Genomic DNA, 20,784 nt, shown 5'->3' with positions numbered 1-20,784 from the left:
TATCAATTGATACATTTCACATTCTTCGTCAGCTCGCCCGGGATGACAGCGTGAAAGCTGCTGCCAGCGAGAGTGATCCCTCTCTGCCTTTTTCTGACATCGCCGTTTGATGGAGATCTGAACCGTCCTGACTGATCGTCTCTCGCCGATACGCCGAGCAGCGCGCGCCGTCATGCTCAGGGACCGCGTCACATAATGATCTACGACAGACCTTCTCAGACAAAAGTGCAGCTGTAAAACATATAAAAAATTAAATAAATAGATAAAAGAAATGCTTCCCGTTTTTGGCAGGGTGTAAGTATAAAAGAAAAAAAATCAACTTTGAGAGGAAATAAATATACATTTCAAAAAACTAACTTTTATTAAAACAAAAAAAAACAAAAAACAAAAGAATCAATTATTGACTCATTAACAAGATTATAAAACAGTGATTTAGTTACATAAATAAATTGATATCGGTGTATCAAATCTTAATTTCATAAGCATGTATACATGGGTCATTGTAATAAATAAAATGGGAGAGCAGAACATTCCTACACGAACAAAATCAACAAAAAACAAACAAACAAAAAAAACAAGAAAATTAAAATAAAATAAAACAAACAGCTAGAAAGACTCAGAGGAAATTGTTTCTGAAGAGAACAAGAGACACTGGACAACTTTTCCACCAAACACACGTGAGGAATTGCTTTGTTAAAGCATCAGTTACACAGCCATTCACTTACTAATTAAGGACACTAAAGCTGGGACCAAGGTTGGTTGTCTCTCCCCTCTTAGAACGCGTTTGGTTGTTAGATAGATCTTCTGTTTGGTTACTTTAAAGCGTTAAGACAAGGCAAGAGAAAAGGCTGCTTTTATCTTTAATCAACACAAGATAGAAAAAAGACGCAGAGAAAATGAGATATTAAAAAAAAAAGAGAAGAAGAAGGAGAGAGAGAGAGAAGGTAAAAAGGCAGGTAATGATGGGACAGCTTGAACTTTGCAGTGGAGACACTGGAAAATCTGCAGGGAATGAAGGAGAGAGCTGAGGACACTCATTTGTCCATGTGCAGAATTGTCGAGTTTGATGACTAATAAGTTACTTGCGCGGTTATTATATATTACTGGAACATGAGGCAGGTTCTCAGCAAAATATGTCCTTTTAAATGTACGACTGTAAGGCTGGACACATAATACACGCTCTGTTCGCCAATTAGCTCCTGTATAAAGCACATTATAGTATTTTTCCAATAGGATCCCATGGAAATCTAGGCTACTACAACAGCTTACATGCATAACTAAGTATGAAATCACGTATCGTGTTTTTAAACATTTATCCGCCACTGGCGTGGAGTAGTCTGCCTCTCTTCCCATTCTACACGTCACTCAGCGGAACAACATTTCTGACAGGATCCAGCGTCTCGTGCGTGAACACATGCGAGTCCAAAAAGCTGTCAACAAGGTCAGTCGAGTCCTTCTGATATGTTCTGTTTTGTTGTTGTTGTTTTTTTACAAAAGAGTGGAGGGGAGGGAGGAAAGCCCACACCCTCAAAAAAAGAAAAAAAAAGAAAAGAAAAAAAAGCGCAAAAAGGGAGAAAGAGATGAAGAGCGAGAGAGGGAGAGAGAGCAAACTACAGCGGCTTCAAGTATTTCACATTACATAGAATACTCTGTATAAATTAGTTAACATATACTTTCAGATCCTCCATATTCAGACATATACTATGGCATATATACAGAGTACAATAAATGCTCGCTCATGTTGTGTCGTGTTTTTGTCTTTTTTTTTCTCCTTTCTTTCTTTTTCTCCTCGAAGTTCAGTTGTTCGTATGTTCCGCCTTTTTTTGTTGTTGTTTCTTCCTGTGTAGAGAAATCCCTGAGAACGTTCTGGCTGACAATTACTGAAGGTTCCACACAATCAACTATAACAGTAGAAAGTCTAATTTCTATGATTCACATGCACAGAGGGAGGTGACACTGGCCGAGTCGGAAAACACCACGATGATGGCGGCTGTATATAGATGAGAGTGGACTGATATACTGACACATGTTGTGTGTGTGTGTGTGTGTGTGTGTGTGTGTGTGTGTGTGTGTGTGTGTGCGCGCGCGTGTGTGTTGAAGCTTTTTGGAGAGGGGGGTGCAAGTACCGATGCCAGAGCAATGACGTACAGCAGAGCCAAGGGCAGAAACACTTAGCGGGAATCTGAAGCTTCCTCATAACCTCGGTCTCACTGATGAATCCCCCTGTTTAATTAACACTGTCAGCTATCATAGACGATAACAATCACGATAGCAAATAAAAAAAGAAGAAAAAATATATATCTGGGAGCAGTTCAATACCGTATCATGAGGTAGTCGTCTGCCTCTGGGGTTCTGCTTCAGCTTGAAGTAGTTGAAGCTATAACAAGAATACTCATTATCTTTGTCTATAGCGCCTGCATTACTGTCTTCTGTCTGGAACAGGTACTCATTATGGAGGTGGGTGAGATTATAACAATATCAACAACACAAGTTAGCTGAGAGCATTGTTGTGTATAATGAAACTAATGCCTGGAACCCAGAGAAAACTAATGGCTGCTCCAGTGCTGCTGCTTCTGCTGCTACTGCTGCTGTGTCTGGAGAAAATGCTGATGGCAGCTTTTCTTTCAGTGCTAACCCAAGCTGTGCCGAGCCGAGCTAAGCTGTGCAGTGCTGGCCAGCGCCCGCCGGTGAGGGCGTGGACAGAGGGAGGTGCTCTGTGTGTTTTGAGTGTGTTTTTTTTAAAGCCTTAGTTTCTCTTTGAGGATACCAAGTTTTCTTTTTTTTTTGTTGTGTTTTTTTCCTCTTTTTTTTTCTTTTTTAACATGAGCGCCATTGTAGAAGGGCTTCAGCCACTTGACAACATGTAACTCAATATACACTGAAACGGGAGGGGGGGGGGGGGGGGGGGGGGGGAGAGATGCTTTAAATCATTAGAGGAACGGAAAGGAACGTAAAGAAAAAAAAAGCCGTTTCGCTTTCGTTTTCGTCTCGCACACATGTAGAGAAATACACACAACATTCACAATGTGACAAATTTCCTCTCTTCTGAAAAATAAAAACACTTCTGTACACATAGTAGTAATAATATTATTATTAATAATAATAATAGTAATAATGTTTATGACAATAACAACAGCAAGAACAATAATACCGCGTGTGGCTCTGTTGATTTTTTTGTCATCTTTTCCTTTCTCTTTTTTGCTTCATTCTACAAGTCGCATCCCTCTTTTTTTTACTTGTCTATTTTTAATCAGTCCAAAAAGAAGTTCAAAAGGCAGACTCAAGTTAATAGAAAAGTACTAGAGTGGGAGGAGGGCGGGGAGGGGCGGGCTTTTTCACCACCTCCCCTTCGGCCTCGCCCTCAGCCGAACCTCTCCCTCACTAGCATCATTAGTTTCTTTTTGCCCTTGTAGATCTGTTTCAGGTTGTCTATGAATTGGGTGAACTGAATGTGTCCGTCGTGAGCCATCATGAAAGTCTCCCGGGCCTTCCCCAGGAACTCGATGAACTCGCTATAGTGGCGCGGGCTGATGTGCGTGAGCCGTGAGTGTGTGGTGTTGATGTAGGCCCCAATGGTTGCGTCCAGCAGCTGCCTGAGCGGCGCTTTGTCCAGCGACATCAGCTTCCCAGAATTCCTGCGGCTGTGCAGCGCCGACACCATGCCCGGCGTGGTCAGCGTGCACCGCCGCAAAATGTCAGACAGCACAGTGGCGCACTTGACGCTCTTGACCACCAGGGGGATTACGGCCGCTAGCTCGTTCTTCCCCAGCGAGTGGCTGAGCGCGCAGGCCCACAGCACATCGTTGATGGCCGGGTGCGTGTCCTGGTTGTAACTGAGGTTCAGGTGGGCCATCGCTAACGTCGCCAGCTTGTACGCTCTCATTGGATACCCACGGTGTTCCATGTAGCGCGCAATAGTGAACAGCTGCGTGTAGCTCATTCCTGTCGCCGCCGCGTCCAGTACAATCTGGTAGGCTGTCTCAAAGGCAATGTGGTCCTTTTCGCAGAGCGTGAGAGCGGAGAGGGCGCAGTTCTGGGGGTCCTTCATGGCACACTGTAGGGCGAGGGTGCGAGCAGATGAAGCCAGGTTCTCCTGCTGGTGGCAGTCCAGGTGCAGGCGGACGATAGTGCTGTTGGACATGACAGTGGTGGCCACGATACTGGTGGCTTCCGTGGGGGTGAAGAGGGTGAACCAGCTCTGCATGATGCTATCCAGTGCGTACACACCTGGGGCACACATCGAGGCATGAATAGATGTGAAGAGAGATATAGAGCAGAAGCTAATAATAATCCTTAAAACAGCTGAAAAACACCAATTTAAGCGGAGAGCGTGGCTTACCAACTTCAGTGGCACATGTGACTAACCAGCGAACCATCTCTCTCCTCCTCCAGTTTAATGTGGACAGAGTTATTCTCATCACCTGAGGAAGGTGAAAAATGATGGAGCAGGAGGGAATGAAAGGTGAGTTACTGATCAGACATGTAAAGCATTAAAATGCACAGGGAAGATGAGCTATATCTACCATTACCGCTGAAGAGTATTATAAATATTCCTGTAACCAGTTCAACTGTAACTTCAACGACGCACTAGAACTGTGGCGGAAAAGACTGTGGTACATTTTGCAACAGCCTTGGGGGGAAAGGCCCACAGGAAAACCATCAAAGTGAATACCTTTACAAATATATAATCCAAGGTAAATCTATAAATAATTTATTAAAGTCTGCAAAGGCGAATAAGGTGAAAAAACATAATGAACAATATTGTGACATTTACCAAGCATCACCTCTCAAAAGCTCATTCTCCTCCCTGAGGTGCACAAAATAAAGGCCCCTTAGAAAATAGCATTGCAGTGCTGTTCCATCTAGAATTAAATATTCAGGAAACCAAAGGATCCACAGATACAGATCTGTTACAATATCTTTTCTGATTCCTCTACACTCGTCATATAATGGAGCTATTTTACAGGATTAAGAGCACCCTATAGTGTAAATGCCGTTTCCAGGTAATCTTCTTGTATTCCAAGACAATAATGTCAAATTCTGTTTCATGAACATCAGGGTAAAATCCTTTTACTGACCCAAGATAACTAAACCCTTGTGATGTACAGGGTTAATGTCATCCTCCAGAGCTACAAGCTTTTCTTGTAAGAAAATGATCCAATATATCTCTACTCAAAGATACAAGTGAACAGCGGCTTGGTATAAGTAGAATATTACCTTCACATACACATGTGGATGTATTATTAGGCTTTTTTTTTTTTTAAACAAAGGTGTGCCATGGAAATTTACAACCTGACTTCCACTAAAAGGTGAAAATAAATTCACAGAAGTACACTTAAAAAAAAAAAAAAAAAAAAAGCATACCTGCAGTCCTAACTCCAGAGAGACTTTGAGAAGTGTTATATCAGGCAGGCTGTCCATGAGCGTGGCAATCTTAAACGCGTCCTGCGCCAGTTTGAAGATGTGAGACGAGGAGTGAATGTTTTTCTGGATGGACTCCAGGACCGTCTCCAGCCTGCGACTGTCGCCTGTGGTACAAACACAGAAATAGTTTATAATTGCACAGAAATTACTGCTACCCCTACCTGTATACATGCAAACGCATGTGTTGTGTTACTAATAGTACGTCAACATTAGGAAAGTTAATGGCGGGATCTGTAATTGTGCAAATATCTGTGCACCTTTGGCAGCAGTGAGCATGGTAGAGGCCAGCTCACACTGCTGGGACTCTATGTGGCTCAGGGTGAACCAGCGCGGGTAGCGGTTGGGCACTACGGACACGATGTGGTGAGGTCGCGACAGGTCACCGGATGATGCCGTCGACTCCAACACCGGCAACCTGACGGAGAAACAGACCCACAGCACAATTATTAAAGATATTCTGTGGAGAATTATGTACTTCAATTAAATACATAAATATTAAGTAGAGTCTTGAGTCTTGAGCCACCCCTTATTTCTTTATAGTTTGCTTTCAAGAAGCCAGACTTTTCTAAAGTGGTCTTGAGCAATATTTCTCCAGGTCTCCAAGTTTTTCTTTGGACACTGGCTGCTTTTTCACTCAGATTTAGTCCATCCTTATGCCTGAATATATTTAGAGGAAACTAAGCAAAGAGCAGTATTTTTGTAGCAACAAAATAATTTGCAAAAAAAAAGTGTCAAAGGAGTACAGTATGCCTTTAAAAATGATGAGGAAAGTGGAGAACAATGGAAGAAGCAGTAGATGAACACTATCATCACTGACACGAGACCCAGAGGTGGGTTTTGGGCAGTCACCCAGTCAAGAAGCAAGTCTTAAGGAAAGGAAACAGGGAGAAGAAGTGGAAGAAGAAGTGGACTGAAAAATCAGTGGCAACAGGTTTTATAGAGCGATGAGTTTCAAATCATTAATGGTATATATGGAGGACAACAGTGTCTACAGCCATCCGTAAAACATGTACGAGGCTCTGTCATGATTTGGGGCTGCATTTCAGCCAGTGGTGCTGGGGATCTTATCAAAAATGGTGAAATTATGAACATAGAAAAGTACCATCAGGTTTTAATCCTCCATGCAATACCATCTGGAAAGCCTGTAACTGACAACAGCTTTACTTTTCAGCATGACGATGATCCCAAACACGCTGCCAATGCAATAACAGCATGCATGGAATGAAAAACAAACAATGGGAAACTATCAGTCATGGACTGACCTCCCCAGAGCCCGGACCTTTACTGAAACAGTGTAGGATCATCTTGACAGAAAACGGACCAAAAGACAGCCAACATCCAAAGAGGAGCTTGGAATGTCTTTCAAGAAGTCTGGAGAACTAAGTGTATTTCAGTTAATTAAGAATATTAAACTCAAAAACACTAAATTAAAGAACTACAAGAGTGAAGAGAAATTAGACAACAAAGGTCCGTGAATCATCATCAATGAAACCCCTTTTTTCCTCCATACTGTAACAAGCAAACAGAATACTGTACTGAGAGAAAAAAAAAGGGCTTCATTATGAATGCCTGAAAGTCACTTCAAAATCAAAATGACTTCAGTCGACACAGGGGGATTACAGTTAGCCTCTCCCAGCAATTTACTTTCAACCTAGTATTTAATCACCTAGAAACCATGGTATAATTAGTATTTTCTTCACTCTAATTGGTCATAATGAAGTCAGAGCCATGCAACACCTGCTAGTGGATGGAGGAGCTTCACTAGTTTCTGTCTCTCATTATAATAATACTGACAGGGCCAAGTCTTCACAAGAGCCACGAGCACAACACAGTTACCACTGTGGCCGGCTCATCTCCTATTCTGCTTCACTTCTCTTCCCTCCCACCTCAGTTTCAAAGGTCTTCTTTCCTTCAGAAGACAGCGCAACCTGGCCTTCTCTCAGCCAATCACAAAGCTAATTGAGTCCATGGGGAAATTAAGGAATTCACCTTCTAGCCCCGTAAGGCTGGACACACATCAAACAAATACCAACACACATCAATGAAAAAACCCAGAGCATACACACGCACGCGCGCACACACAAGATCAGATACACACACACACACACACACACCTGCCCTTTTGAAAACACATCAAAGCAGCCCAGTAAAAGCAATGTAATGCTAAATGCCAGTTTCAATTTCAGAGCAAGGTGCATGTGATACCGCTGCCACCCGAGTAAAGGCATGTACAAAAACAGCCTCGTCTTCGCTCCGTTTCGCCCAAGAGGGCACCGGCGGAGCTCGTTTCTCAGAGACAGAAGGTGTCAAAAACCCAGTTGAGATGCACGCAAGTGTGAACGCTGACACTTGGTGCAAAATGGAGATGTTTGGAAGCCCTAGCAACAGCCGGATTCATTCCACACAAAGCTTAAGAGCTGCTAAAAGCTTTTGCCACACTGGGACCTTCTGGAAGATTCCTGGGGTGCAGCAAAGCAAAGCAAAAAAAAAAAAAATGCCTTGGATAAAGATGGAGGCCTCATCAACATTCCTGCTTTTGTTTGGTGTTCACCAGAGAGCCGAGTACTTGCATCGGATGGGTGCTTAAGGACCTGGATTTGCTGAAGAATACCTCAATGTAGGAGAGGTAAATGAACCCTCATGAACTTCTCCAAAGTATTCAATCCAACCACAAGTACAGTTTAATCCCAGCCAGCTAATATAATTAGTGCAAAATGCTGCACATCTAAATCCAACACCAATTTACTGTGTGCTTACAGTATAATAAAAAACTGTAACAAACGGTTCTTTACAGGTTTGCCATGGTTTGAAGTAATTGCGTATAAATATATTATCTAAAAAGAAACAGAGTGATCGGTAAGAGGCAATCAATTCCTGTGAGGGTCAGTGAGAAGGGTTTGTCGCTCTGGTGTCAAATGTCTCCTGCGGCACTGTAGCACGCTGTCACATCTGAAAGGGGCAGAAATATGCAATACAGTCAACGTGGAGGCAGCTGGCAACAGATTACAGAAGAGGAGCCTGTGACGAGGCAGTGATGGGTAAACCAGCGTTTAGGGTCACACATTCACGTGCCCATGTAAGAAGAATGAAATGCGTAACGCTTTGCAGAAAAGCTGCAAGGATACAATGATAAAAAGCAGTGCGTGCAGGTTTTACCTAAATCCTGAGGCCCTTTGGGTTTCTGGTCTGCATCACCATGACTACTGACCTCTTTACCTCTTTCTCTGTTCCCCCTTTGACTGTAAACACCCTTCACTTCCAGAATTTATCAAGCGCACATCTATCAGCTAAGTGACACATCCGGTGGAAGACCATACACAAACTCCTGTGGGATAAAACCTGCAGAACACCTGGCAGCAGGGATGAAGTCATACATGAACGAGATGAGCAGATATTTTAGCCGTCAGGAGCCTAGGATGCTAAAAACGACATTTGCTTTGAGTGATGCTTTTTGAGGAACATGTTCTACATTAAAGTCATCACTGTCGCAGTCACATGAAAATCTGTGTTTAAAATATCATTCTCGAGAGGTTTGTTTATTTCCGTGCACTTGAATTTTCTGCAACTCACAGATGAGCATGTTTCTTTATATTGTTCAATAAATTTCATACAATACAATAAACACATGTGCATGAGCAAAGTGATTGCAAATACACTGCCTGTACGTGTGTGAGAGTTTGTGTAGTGGTGATTCTTTATAGCTTTGTGTGGACAGACAGTAAAATATTATATGCAGAGGTAGAAGGCAACAAGGGACAGACTTAAAGATTTCACTGACTGATAGTAAAATTGTATTGTATAAAACATTATATTTCAAAGGGAAATCAACCCATTACATTACTAGTATTTCTTTTGGCAGTGTGGTTTACGTCTATTTCTTTCACTGGGACCAGCACGATAGTATTGCGCTGTTTACATGTCCCACATCAATGATTCCCAGCATCTTAATCTGAAAGTCATGTAAAAAAAAAAAAAAGAGAGACTAGATAGGGGTTTTACTATGCAGACTAAAGAAAAAAGCCACCAAAGCATTGGGTAAGGCACATTAGCTGTTAACAGTAGATCTCAATGTCACACGACATCAGCTGATACGCTTCTGTGTGTCCTACTGAAACATCTAGAGGTAGGCGGATCTAACCAAATATCCATAGGCACATTTACATTCCAGGTCACAGTCATGATCAGTGCTTTATAGGTTTAAAGTATCGGTAATAGTATCGGTAATACTGGCCATGTATTCACTTGTTATCAGCTCTATACCAAAATTTGCATTATCACACAGCGCTAACAGAATCTCATATAGGGTATACAATTTAAACTGCTCTAACGTTCTGTCAACTGTTGCTCATGCAAGCCGCTTTGCAGCCCGCCTTGATCCCAGCTCGTCCTTATCATGCCACGTCTGACGATGTCATATCACCAATGCCTGCTGTGTTGTGCACCACAGGTCTTTCTCCTTCCCCCCCGTCTGGAAATAATAATCGTCTTTGGAATAAAGTGGTCCCGACTGAAATGATGGCTGCTACCTGTGTGCACTGGTGATGTATCAGTCTCATCTTATCCTCAGACGGCAATCGTGATATAGAGTACTTTATATTCAAAGATTATGGATTATGCAGAGGATCAAAGGTTGTGGATTACAGCGAAGATCCAGAGTCATTAGCATTGGAAGGCTCATATCTCATATGGAAATCACATATGATAACAGGCGACTGGGATTTGTTTCTTTGGCTTCCAAAAGAGTTGAGATAAGCACCGTCTCTGGAGAGGCAGTGAGCTTCTTCTTCTCTTTCTTCTTCCTCTTCTTCCTCTGTGGCTGCAGTCAAATTCTGGGCAGCCCCTGAACTAGTAGGCAGCTTCTCTGTTTTTGTGTTGGCCGCTAACGTCGAGCCATTGCACGGCATATGCTGCTCTTACACACTTTAATTAACCTCATCCAAGACACATAAACTCCCAGGCACTTTAAAATACTCTCATGGATATGCATGCACACATGGAGGCAGTCTGACTTCCTCTCATTTGCAAAAAAGCCGTTTTAAGAGCAACTGTGACAGAGGAGAAAAATCGAGAATGCAAGTAGAAAGAAAAAAAGTGTGTGAGAGAGAGTGTGTGTGTACAAGAGAGCGAGAGAGAGAGAGCTAGACTTTCTTTCTCTCTCCTTGTATCAATGATAGTGTTATAATAGGTCCATTAAAATAGCCCTGGTTACTTTACCTCCTCCTCTATATTTAACTGTCCACCGTCCCGTGGGAGCGGGAAGGTATATGCTATCACATTACACTACGCTACATTACACACATTCATTATGTGCTGAGTAGACACCCCTGGCTCCCAGGAGCACCCATAAGTGGCCGTATTATTCTAAATCGACGCATTCACGCCAAAGGAGTGAGGATGGAGGAGCGGAGGAGAAGGAAACAAAAAAAAAAAAAAAAAAAAAAGGTGACGGGAAGTAGCAAGGGAGGGAAGGGAGTGGCTGACTCAGGGAAAACAGGCTTGGGACTTGGGTTTAGAGGGAATGGAAGGGACACACCAGCTGGATTTGCAACCTTGAAACCACACTGAGAAATCCAAACCATCTCGTTTTGGTTTTGTAAGTGTGTTATTTACATCCTGACGCCTCTAAATGGTTAACTGTAGAAAGGTGCAAGGGATGCGCTTCTTGTCTTTTAGTTCTCCGTTCGGCCAACTGTGACACATCACGAGAACCCGAAAAAGTTAAAAAGAAGAACAAGAATCGCTTCATTTTTAGTCGTTCACAAATCATTTGCTAGTTTTACAGTGATGGACTTCGCAAGGCTTAGGTTTGTAGAAACATAACAAACATCTTCCTCCTCTGTGTCCTCTCCCCGTTGGCTCGGCATATGCATGTGTTTGTGTGTGCGTGTGTGTGCATAAGTGTGTGCGTGTGTGAATCCTCCTCATTACAGCCACACTAATTATACTCTCATTAATGTAATTAATATTCACTGATCCAGCTCCCACTAGTCACAACATCAAAACACAGCAGCGCAGACTGATTAACGTACATACACATGTCCACATTGTCCACAGATGAATACACACAGGAGCTTAATATAGAGAGATCACACGGACAACGCACAGGCCAGCAAACAGCGTGGAATTCCCTTCAAAACACAGACGCACACTGAGCTGCAGACATTACAAGCTTTAAAGCTTGAAGACAAGCTTGCACAAATAGGAGGGATCTTAAACTTGAGGAGATTTTTTTTTCTCAAATCGCTTCAATCCTCACTCAGATTTTAAGCGAGGGTGACTAGGTCGTCTATGAATCAGAAGGTTGGTGAATCGCTGGCTCATGCAGTTTGCATCGTCATATCCTCGGGGAGGTTAGTGAACACCAAATCGCACGTTACAGCTTCAGACTGACGGACCAACAACAGCACAAATAAGAGTATCCCACAGAGCAGTTACGCCACATATTTTTGACACTGCCCCCATCTGACAACAGATGCTCTCTGCAGGTAGACGGGCAGCCAACGCCAATGCACTACCACAGCTGAACCGTAATTTCCCCACCAGTGTGTGTGATCGTCAGACAGTGCTTAGAATAGAGCGCTGTATGGGTGTGTGTGTGAATGGATAAGAGTGGCTTGTAGTAAAAAGTGCTTTGAGTCCGCAGAGTAGAAAAGTGTTACATGAGCATCAGTCCATTTTACCATTTATAAGCCGCACGTAAATATTTTATGGTTATACAGGATGTGAGGATACATCATATAGTGGGTTGGGGCGTGCATACCAATATTCAGCTGTTCACATATTAGTGTGCTGCACAGGTAAGCTCATTTGTTTTTCAGAAATCTGTAAAACACACTCAGGATCATCACTGAGTGGTAACTGTGGCCATGGATGCTAACATGGATGCTACTGCTTCACGATCACCAGTTTTTCTCTCCCACAACAGCTCCTATTAGAGCGTGGGGCACTGCTCCATCTCTGATTGTTTTACTCATTACTTCATAGGAAATCTCCAAAGCTCAAAAAAGTTTTATTTGAGAGTCCAAACAGGGCCTCTCTACATCTAGAGCCTTCTCTAGAAGGCTCGGTCAGGATACTGTTTCTTGACTTTTCCAGTGCCTTTAATACCATCCGGCCCTGTATGCTTCAGGAAAAACTGAACAGGATGGAGGTGGACCCCTGCCTGGTGGCTTGGATCTCCGACTACCTCACCGACAGACCACAGTACGTCAGGCTGAAGGACATCACGTCTGACACAGTGGTCAGCAGCACAGGAGCACCACAGGGAACTGTGCTGTCCCCTCTTCTCTTCACCCTGTACACCTCTGACTTCTGCTACAACTCTGAATTATGCCATATTCAGAAGTTTGCAGATGACACGGCCATCATGGGGTGTATCTGGGATGATCAGGAAGAGGAGTACAGAAGTCTGGTGAGGAACTTTGTCGCATGGAGTCACACAAACCACCTGCAACTCAACACCTCAAAGACTAAGGAACTGGTTGTGGACTTCGGGAGGTCCAGAGAAGGTCCACTGCCGGTTCAGATAGAGGGGGAGGAGGTGGAGGTGGTCAACAAGTACAAGTACCTCGGGCTGTGGGTGGACAATAAACTGGACTGGTCATGCAACACAGAGCACCTGTATAAAAAAGCCCAAAGCCGACTGTACTTCCTCAGGAGGCTGAGGTCTTTTAACATCTGCAGGAAGTTCCTGAGGATGTTTTACCAGTCAGTGGTTGCTGGAGTACTTTTCTATGCTGTGGTGTGCTGGGGGAGCAGCACAGCAAAGAAGGACTCATCCAGGCTGGAGAAACTGATCAGGAGGGCTAGCTCTGTGGTCGGCATGAAGCTGGACACTCTGGTGACAGTGGCAGAGAAAAGGACATTAAAGAAACTGATGGACATTATGGACAATGCTGGGCATCCTCTGCACACGGCCATAAACAATCAGAAGAGTCTGTTCAGTGACAGGTTGCTTCTCCCCAAGACAAGAACTAACAGACTTAAAAACTCCTTTGTCCCACACGCCATCAGACTGTTTAACTCCTCTCTGGAGGGGAGAGGGAGGGGAAACAGGAGGACAAAGGAGGGGGGAACAACTAAGCTGTAGTGCCTCTTCACCTCACTGTACAATACCTTGTGCAATACTTTTTGTAAATAGTCAACAGTGCAATAGACTCAATACTTGAAATGTGCAATTCACTTGTATTTTTATTTTTTATTCCTATTTATTCTATTTATCCCCTTTGTATATTTTATTTATATTTGTTTCTGTATTTATATATATGTGTGTGTGTGTGTGTGTGTGTGTGTGTGTGTGTGTGTGTGTGTGTGTATATATATATATATATATAATATTCTGTAACTGTAACTTCGGTCGTTGCTGTGCTTTTTGGAAGTCGAATTTCCCAGAGGAACCCACCCGAGGGATTAATAAAGTTCTATCTTATCTTATCTCTTATCTTCTCCTCAATAGTCACCTTAACTACACCTGTAAAGTTTCATAGCTGTCCCTTGCATGTTTATGACACCATCATGTTGACAAAACCCATCCACAGACAGACATATAAACACCTGCCAAGCTTTGGTAATAGTTAAAGAAGGTGCCCAGGATCACATTCTGCCATGATGACATGGCACAGACGGAGACACACACACACACACACACATGCACGCACACACGCAGATGCACAAAGTGAAAACAAAGCGAGACCTGCTGTCACAGCTGGTAAAAATCTGATTTACAAGGTTTTGACATGATTACGGAAACAAGCCCACACAAACACAGGAGACCTACCGCATGGCTCTCAGTGCAATTTTGTACGCCAGTTCAGCGTCGTGAGGTAGGAGAGAGGTGAAGAGATAGCGGGCGAAGGTGTGCATGGGGACACTTTCTCTGTGGACGATCTCTCCGAGGCCAGAGTACGGACCAGCTGTGACAAAAAGCACAAGAAAACAATATAAACACACCGAGAAAAGTGGGTCCTTTTTAGCTATGGAACACACAGGAGGAAGAAGTGTGTCCTCAAGTTATTATATTTTATAATATATACCATACAATTAACACATTCTGGTATTGCTGCACATTAAGTCATTATTTTCCTGTTGCACACTGACGAGTGATTTATCTGGTCTGTCCCTCGTAGCCAGGAAGCAGTGAAGCCACGCGGCATTAAAACAAACTTTGACGTCAAAAACCATATGGCCGTGTGTGCAGCCTTGGCCTCACACTTTTCCTTCCCTCCCCCTCTTCCTGTGCTTCCCCCCTCATCTCTGGTGGGTTATTTTAAACCCCAACAGGCTTCTAAGCCACAGACCACATCACACAGTGGCGCGGCTGCAGTCTCCAGGGACCCACAGAGGCCTCGGAGCCCGGTGCTCTATTAGTAACGGAGCCAGAGGTGGGTGGTCGCGCCAGGGATGAGGCAGGGTTGGGGTTTGGGTGGGGATTGGAGTAGAGTTTGACTGGGCTGGGCCCTCAGGGATGAGCCACCACCGCACCCCCCCTCCTCCTCTTCCTCCTTCTCGTTTTCCCATAACCAAACCCCATTCTGCTCTAGCTTCACTCCTGTGAATGTACACACTGGTGTGCGTGCACGCATATATGTGTGCTGACACAATACCCCTGGTGTTACTGTGTAAAGAGCTCATTTTGGTCTGGCCCAGGGCAGCTCAGCCTCTATTTGCACCACAAAATGAAAGGATAATAAATAGCGAGACAGAGTCAAAAGTGTTTTTCCTGTTTTAGCAGGAATGTGTAGGCTCTTGGTGTGTGGGAGGTAGAGGAAGAACAGGGAGGAGGTGTGCCTATATATAGATAGATTTAAATATATATATATTATATATAGAGAGAAAGAGAGCTATAGGGAAATATGGTGAAAAAAAGTAAATTGTAAACAGGTTACACTTATGAAAAGAGCTTTAGACTTTATCTCTCATTCACCCATACAGCATGCTGGAGTTCAGTGCTGCCTCAGCACACTTTATCATGTGGACAGGAGGAGCACACACCCACTTGACCACGTTGGGAGCAACCATTTAAATGTAAATTTAAAAAAACCAAACCAAAACAAAAGTATAGTTGGAATATATTCTGTTATCTCTCTTACCCTCCAGCAAGAAGACGGCCTGTTTACGGAAGATTTTGACCAGGGAGTCGTCCAGTTCCACTTCCTGCAGCTTGGCCAAGAGCTGCTCTTCATTGCGACACACCTTTTCTTGAGCATACAGCCCATCGGGCATCACCCGCTGCTGGCCTAGGCCGATCAGAGCGGTCTCCACGGCCAGCGCCACGTACGATTCGCCGTCCCCCAGCAATCGTTGCACGGGCATCCGCTGGAGGTCCGCTCGGCTTACAACGCTGGAGCAATCTATGAAGAGGGAAAAGGAGAAGACAAAGAGGCAGATGAGAAGAAATGAGTCAGCATAAACTGGCTGGGAACGTTTGTGTAATTCTCTGAGGCGCTGAACAATAGAGGAGTCCGTCTCCTGTGAAAAACACACTGTGTTCGTCACACAGTGCAGGTCTTAATCCAGTGACCACCCAAAATAAAGATCGACCCCTTAGGAGCATTCCTCTGTTCGCTGCTCTTCCTCAGAGGAGTGGGCTATTTCTGTAAGCAGGAGACGCACCGAGGGACGGAGCAATCGCAGAGAGTAGGCGAGGAGAATTTGAAAAACATGGTGAAGAATAAGACAAAGAGAGTGAAGGTGAAGCTACACTTAAACTATGCTTTGTATAGACTAAAAATTACTCCACTATAATCGATGAGATAGAAATATACATGGAGAGTATAAATTTCCTATCTCATGTTAAAAATCAGTCCTATAGAATTAGAACAAACATCTGTGCTAAATTACACAAAAACATCTGTATTTTCATGACTTGTTTGTGTGTAGTAGCTGATTTTTCCATGTAGATACATAAAGACAGACACATGAATCACTTTGTAAAAGGGTGTGGGATGAATAAAGAATACGATAAAGTCGCATTTTGATGTGTGTGGGGTTTTTTTGTAGCTATTTAAGAGGCCAGTTTCCATAAACCAGCAGTACCTGAGAGGTCTAAGCAGGTGTTAGAGCCCTCCTCGCCCACTCGTCCTGACTCTGTTAGGGTGCTGAACAGGGTGCCAATGGGATCCAGGGGATGCCCCACCCAGCCCTCCATGTTGGTTATGGAAGTGTGGCCTTTATGGAGCAACTCTAGAAAAGGACAAAGCAAACGGGGACACGTCTCAGTGCAAAAACTGACAACATCTTAAAGTAATAATGCACATCATTAGCCTCTGCAAGCTGAACAGCATATTAACACATATACACACAAATAACCACTGTCTGTCCCAGCAAGACCTCATCTTAATTCTTCCACCCCTTAAAGTGAAATGCGCAAGGGTATGAAAACTAATATGCACAGAGCTGTCATCCATACCTGATTAAGAAACAGCAGCGATAGGCCCCATAAACTACCAAAAATCAATACAGACCATATCTCAGCAATGGCATGAGTATTTGTTATTTTTCAGTACCTTGCATGAAGAGCTCATCTACTCTGAAGTTTGGCAAGAGTAATTAGATGTTTAGAAGTTACACTTTACGGAGGCAAAAGGATTCACAGGAACTGAAAGCATTTCTGGCTTGTTCCTTTTTAAATTTTCCTTTGAGATTATTAGGCATTATATATGATATCACAGTGAGCTGGTGTTGTTTGTAGGTAATTAGTGAGTTTCCAAGAATGGTTTGCTGCCAAATTGGATTCTGAGAATAAAAAAATAAATAAGGCTTGAATACCGCAATTTAGTTTCACCTTTCTTGTGCCTACGAAAGTGCTCCAGTTGCCTCTGCTGTTGCCTTCGTAACGTATTGACCACGGCGATGGCCAGACGGAGGGCTTCTCTCGGGTAACCGTGGGAACGCAGGGCGTCCACCCTGGCGCAGGCTGTTGGGACATGCTCTGAGGGAAAGACAGAAGTTTTAAAACCAGCGTTTTTCTCTCACCTCCTGGACAATCTCAGTTCGGCTCACTCTGTATAAATAACTTTTCTGGCACGTGCTCACTCACACCTCCACACACACACACACACACACACCCACACACACACACCCACACACTCACCGTGCCATAAGGGCCAACCACGTGAGTCGAAGAGAGAACCCTCCTGGTTGTCATGGTAACAGTAGTTGGCGTAGAGGTCACTGGCAATGATGTGCTGGAGGTGTCGGTCCTGCCAGTGCAGGTCGCAGGCCTCGATGGCCCGTGTGAACACAGTCCTGTGGGGGCGCATCTCTGAAGGAGAAGGAAAGGTGAGGTGAGAAAAAGATGGATAACAGCCAAACGCTCGATAATTTGTGGACTTCTTTTTGTCTTAAAAGACAGCCCTAGCATTTCAATAGCTTAATTTTTTGACATAAGCATAATTGCTCCGCCCCAAAAAAAACAAAAAACCATCACTCGGAAGATTGGCAGCTTGATCTGGCTTGTGTACCACAGAAAATCTGCTGTGGTGTTTTAAAGCCGGAAAGCAAACAATCTAAGCGGCCTCCTCTCGACTCCAGCAGACCGGATTCACACAGCAATTATGTGGGGCAGGAAAATTATTGTGTTTTTGCAGTTGTTGGGTTAATGTATGGAATTGTACTTCTCGTTGTTGAGTTGAGATTTATCGTCGACGCGGTTTTTCTCTGTTTCTTTTGTTTTGTCCATCTTGTAAGAAAATAAAATGTGTATGAAAACAAACAGGAAAAGAAAAAAAAAATGGAAATCTGTTGTTTCATCTCCAGCACATGCGTGGCTCTTTTAGCTTGGAATTGCTGCCTGTGTAAAATTATCTTTTAGGACAAATACTGGATAGAGACAGACTGATAAGCGAACACACACATACGCCCACCCTGTAGCCAAAGCTCCTGAGCCCTTTCACAGTGAGGCAACAATTCTTTGATTTACAATTTTTAATTCATTTTAAATAAACCGAATATGAGTCACACCAATATGAAATTGAACTTCTCTGCTGACATCATGATTTAAAAAAAAAAAAACACTTTCTTTTTTCTTGTTCATTTTTGAATCGATCGTTAAAAGAAAGCATCTTCTTCTCCTTGTCCGAATCAGGGTCACGGAGGGGCGAGAGGCAAGGCCGTGTTCATTTTGACAGCAAACTTGAGATGATTCAGTAAAAAAAATAAAGTGTAGACTTTTGTCGTGGTTTTACCAGTGAGAGTTGCTCCACACGATTTAACAAAGCGTCTTATTTGCCTTAACATCTAATGTGGAATGTGTTCATATGCCTACTTTTCTCTTCCTTCCAAGTTTTGACATTTTGTCTTTTCATGAAAAACAGAGAACCGTTTCTCATGGACAGATCAATTGTGTGCACCTAACCTCACTGCACCACAGATCACATTCCTGCCTTTCTGAACAAATTAATTAGTTCTTATTGGATCTCGTCAATGTGTTTCAGCATATCTTCTGTCCTTGTGCTTTGATTTCTATGTAATTATTGTCTGAATTACACAAAAAATGAAGGTAATTATTGGTCAACAAAATTAATTAGCTGGCCGCCGGGCAAACATACAGAGGTAGACATCCAGTCGCACTCATATTCACACCTATGGCCAATCAGCAATCAGCAACCTAGCCCCATCCCCATGTTTCTGAACTATGGGAACAGAGAGAGGCCACATAGACACGGAGAGAACACACAAAGGTTGGACTCAAACCTTGGACCAGGTGATGTTGCTAACAGCACCACCGTGAATGGACTAAATTTATGGGAAAGAAATTTGCCAAAACAGTTCTTTGGTTGCTCGCTATTCATTCCTGCACAACAGATCTTGGAGGTGCCACAGCTGTGACGAGACTCACCTCTCACCTGCTACAACTGCCAGACACGTGTCACGACCAATAAATACGTTATTGACAGACATACAAAACCTGTCGATGTCTTACCTTGGTTGCCATGGGCGCCCTGAGGCAGTGAGTGGGTGAGGTTGGGCAGCTCGTTGCCGTGGTTACCGTCCTCCCAGGGGCAAACGTCCACACTGTTCCATCTGCGCAGCTGGCGCAGCCATGATGACTTCTGCTCCGGTTTACAGTGGGGGTTCAGTACGATGCACATCCACAGGGCACCTGGACACACACACAAACACACACTTCAGTTACCTGCCCTACTTCTCAGTTTGTAACAGTGATGTAAGCAATGAGTCATACAAAAGCCAATAAAGTGTGTCTTTTGAGATTTAAAATACCTTTAATACAGATATCATGTGAGATTGAAAGCTCGGGGCTGTTTTTACACCCTAACACTGTTTCTTGTTCTTTTAGGAGCACATTTTACGTGCTGCCGCCATCTTGCACTGGAATACAAAACTCTGTGAAAACAGAGAACTTGACTAGTCCCGAGGCAACGCTGACTGCACACACATCATTTTAGAGTAAATTGGAACAAACAGAATATGAAAAGTGGCTATGTCTCTGGGGATACAAGCACAATCGGGGATTTTACTCTCCAGACTCCAAAAGATATGTATACACTCACATTGTGTGTGTGTGTGTGTGTGTGTGTGTGTGTGTGTGTGTGTGTGTGTGTGTGTGTGAGAGAGAGAGAGAGAGAGACTGTGTGTGACTGTATTCTACAGATGCATATGTGTGCAGACAGAGTTTGGGAGGAAGGACGAAGGCAAGGACATAGACAGAATAAGAAGGGAGAAGAAAACACGGCGGAGAACAGAGAGAAAGTGTAAAAAGGAGGGGGTGAGGGGAGAAAATGAAATGGGGGCGCGGATGATGTGGACGAGAAGACACGGGTGAGGACAAGTGAATGAGGCAAGGCTTTGTGTCTGGAGGAGAGGAGTAGCTGCAACTCAAAGAGGAGCAAGACAAAAGAGGGAGCGAGGGGGAGAGAGAGCGAGAGAGAGAGAGGGAAAAAGAGAGCGGCGCCAAGAGGCAGCATTTACCACACATCAGGGGGAGTGATAAGGACTTGGGAAGAAGGTTTTGAAGTGTGGACTTCAAAGAGACCGTGCACACACACACACTTCCAAAAATACGTGGGATTGAAACAGATGAGATCACTGCGCTGTCCTCGCAAAGTGCAGAACAAGACCAAAGGGAGAAAACGAACATCATCATCAACAACAAAAACAACAACAACAACAGCAGCAACCAAGGCATTAGAGAAAGAACAACAAAGACGCGGAGACAACACGGCTGCTGTCCTGGTGATGAGCCCGCTGGTTTTGGGGCTTGTGAGGATGTGCTTTGCTGTAGGTACAGCACGTCTGTCAGGAGAACTACAGGATGTATCAAGCCGAGCGAGAGCACGGCGAGCGGCACTCTGTCACATCAGCTTAATATGTAATGAGATGAGTCTGAAAACACTGCAGAGG

At 43.8% G+C, this 20,784-nt stretch overlaps 1 protein-coding gene across 1 annotated transcript in view; it reads right to left on the bottom strand.

Moving 5' to 3' along the window:
* Positions 1 to 338: 338 nt before the first annotated feature.
* LOC113033786 (zinc finger SWIM domain-containing protein 6) overlaps positions 339 to 20,784 on the bottom strand; it is a 49,848-nt gene continuing 29,402 nt past the window's right edge. The window contains exons 5-14 of the mRNA XM_026187888.2: positions 19,346 to 19,525; positions 17,516 to 17,686; positions 17,207 to 17,353; positions 16,459 to 16,605; positions 15,513 to 15,773; positions 14,201 to 14,336; positions 5,682 to 5,839; positions 5,365 to 5,528; positions 4,340 to 4,421; positions 339 to 4,227 (exon numbers count right to left, since the gene is read on the bottom strand). Of these exons, the coding sequence (XP_026043673.1) occupies positions 3,362 to 4,227; positions 4,340 to 4,421; positions 5,365 to 5,528; positions 5,682 to 5,839; positions 14,201 to 14,336; positions 15,513 to 15,773; positions 16,459 to 16,605; positions 17,207 to 17,353; positions 17,516 to 17,686; positions 19,346 to 19,525 (2,312 nt within the window). The 3' untranslated portion in view covers positions 339 to 3,361. The remainder of the gene's footprint in view (positions 4,228 to 4,339; positions 4,422 to 5,364; positions 5,529 to 5,681; positions 5,840 to 14,200; positions 14,337 to 15,512; positions 15,774 to 16,458; positions 16,606 to 17,206; positions 17,354 to 17,515; positions 17,687 to 19,345; positions 19,526 to 20,784) is intronic.

Source organism: Astatotilapia calliptera, chromosome 12, assembly GCF_964374335.1.
Source record: "Astatotilapia calliptera chromosome 12, fAstCal68.1, whole genome shotgun sequence".
Taxonomy (NCBI): Eukaryota; Metazoa; Chordata; class Actinopteri; order Cichliformes; family Cichlidae; genus Astatotilapia; species Astatotilapia calliptera.
Note: the sequence above shows the minus strand (reverse complement) of the source record. Positions and strands in the feature narration are given on the sequence as shown.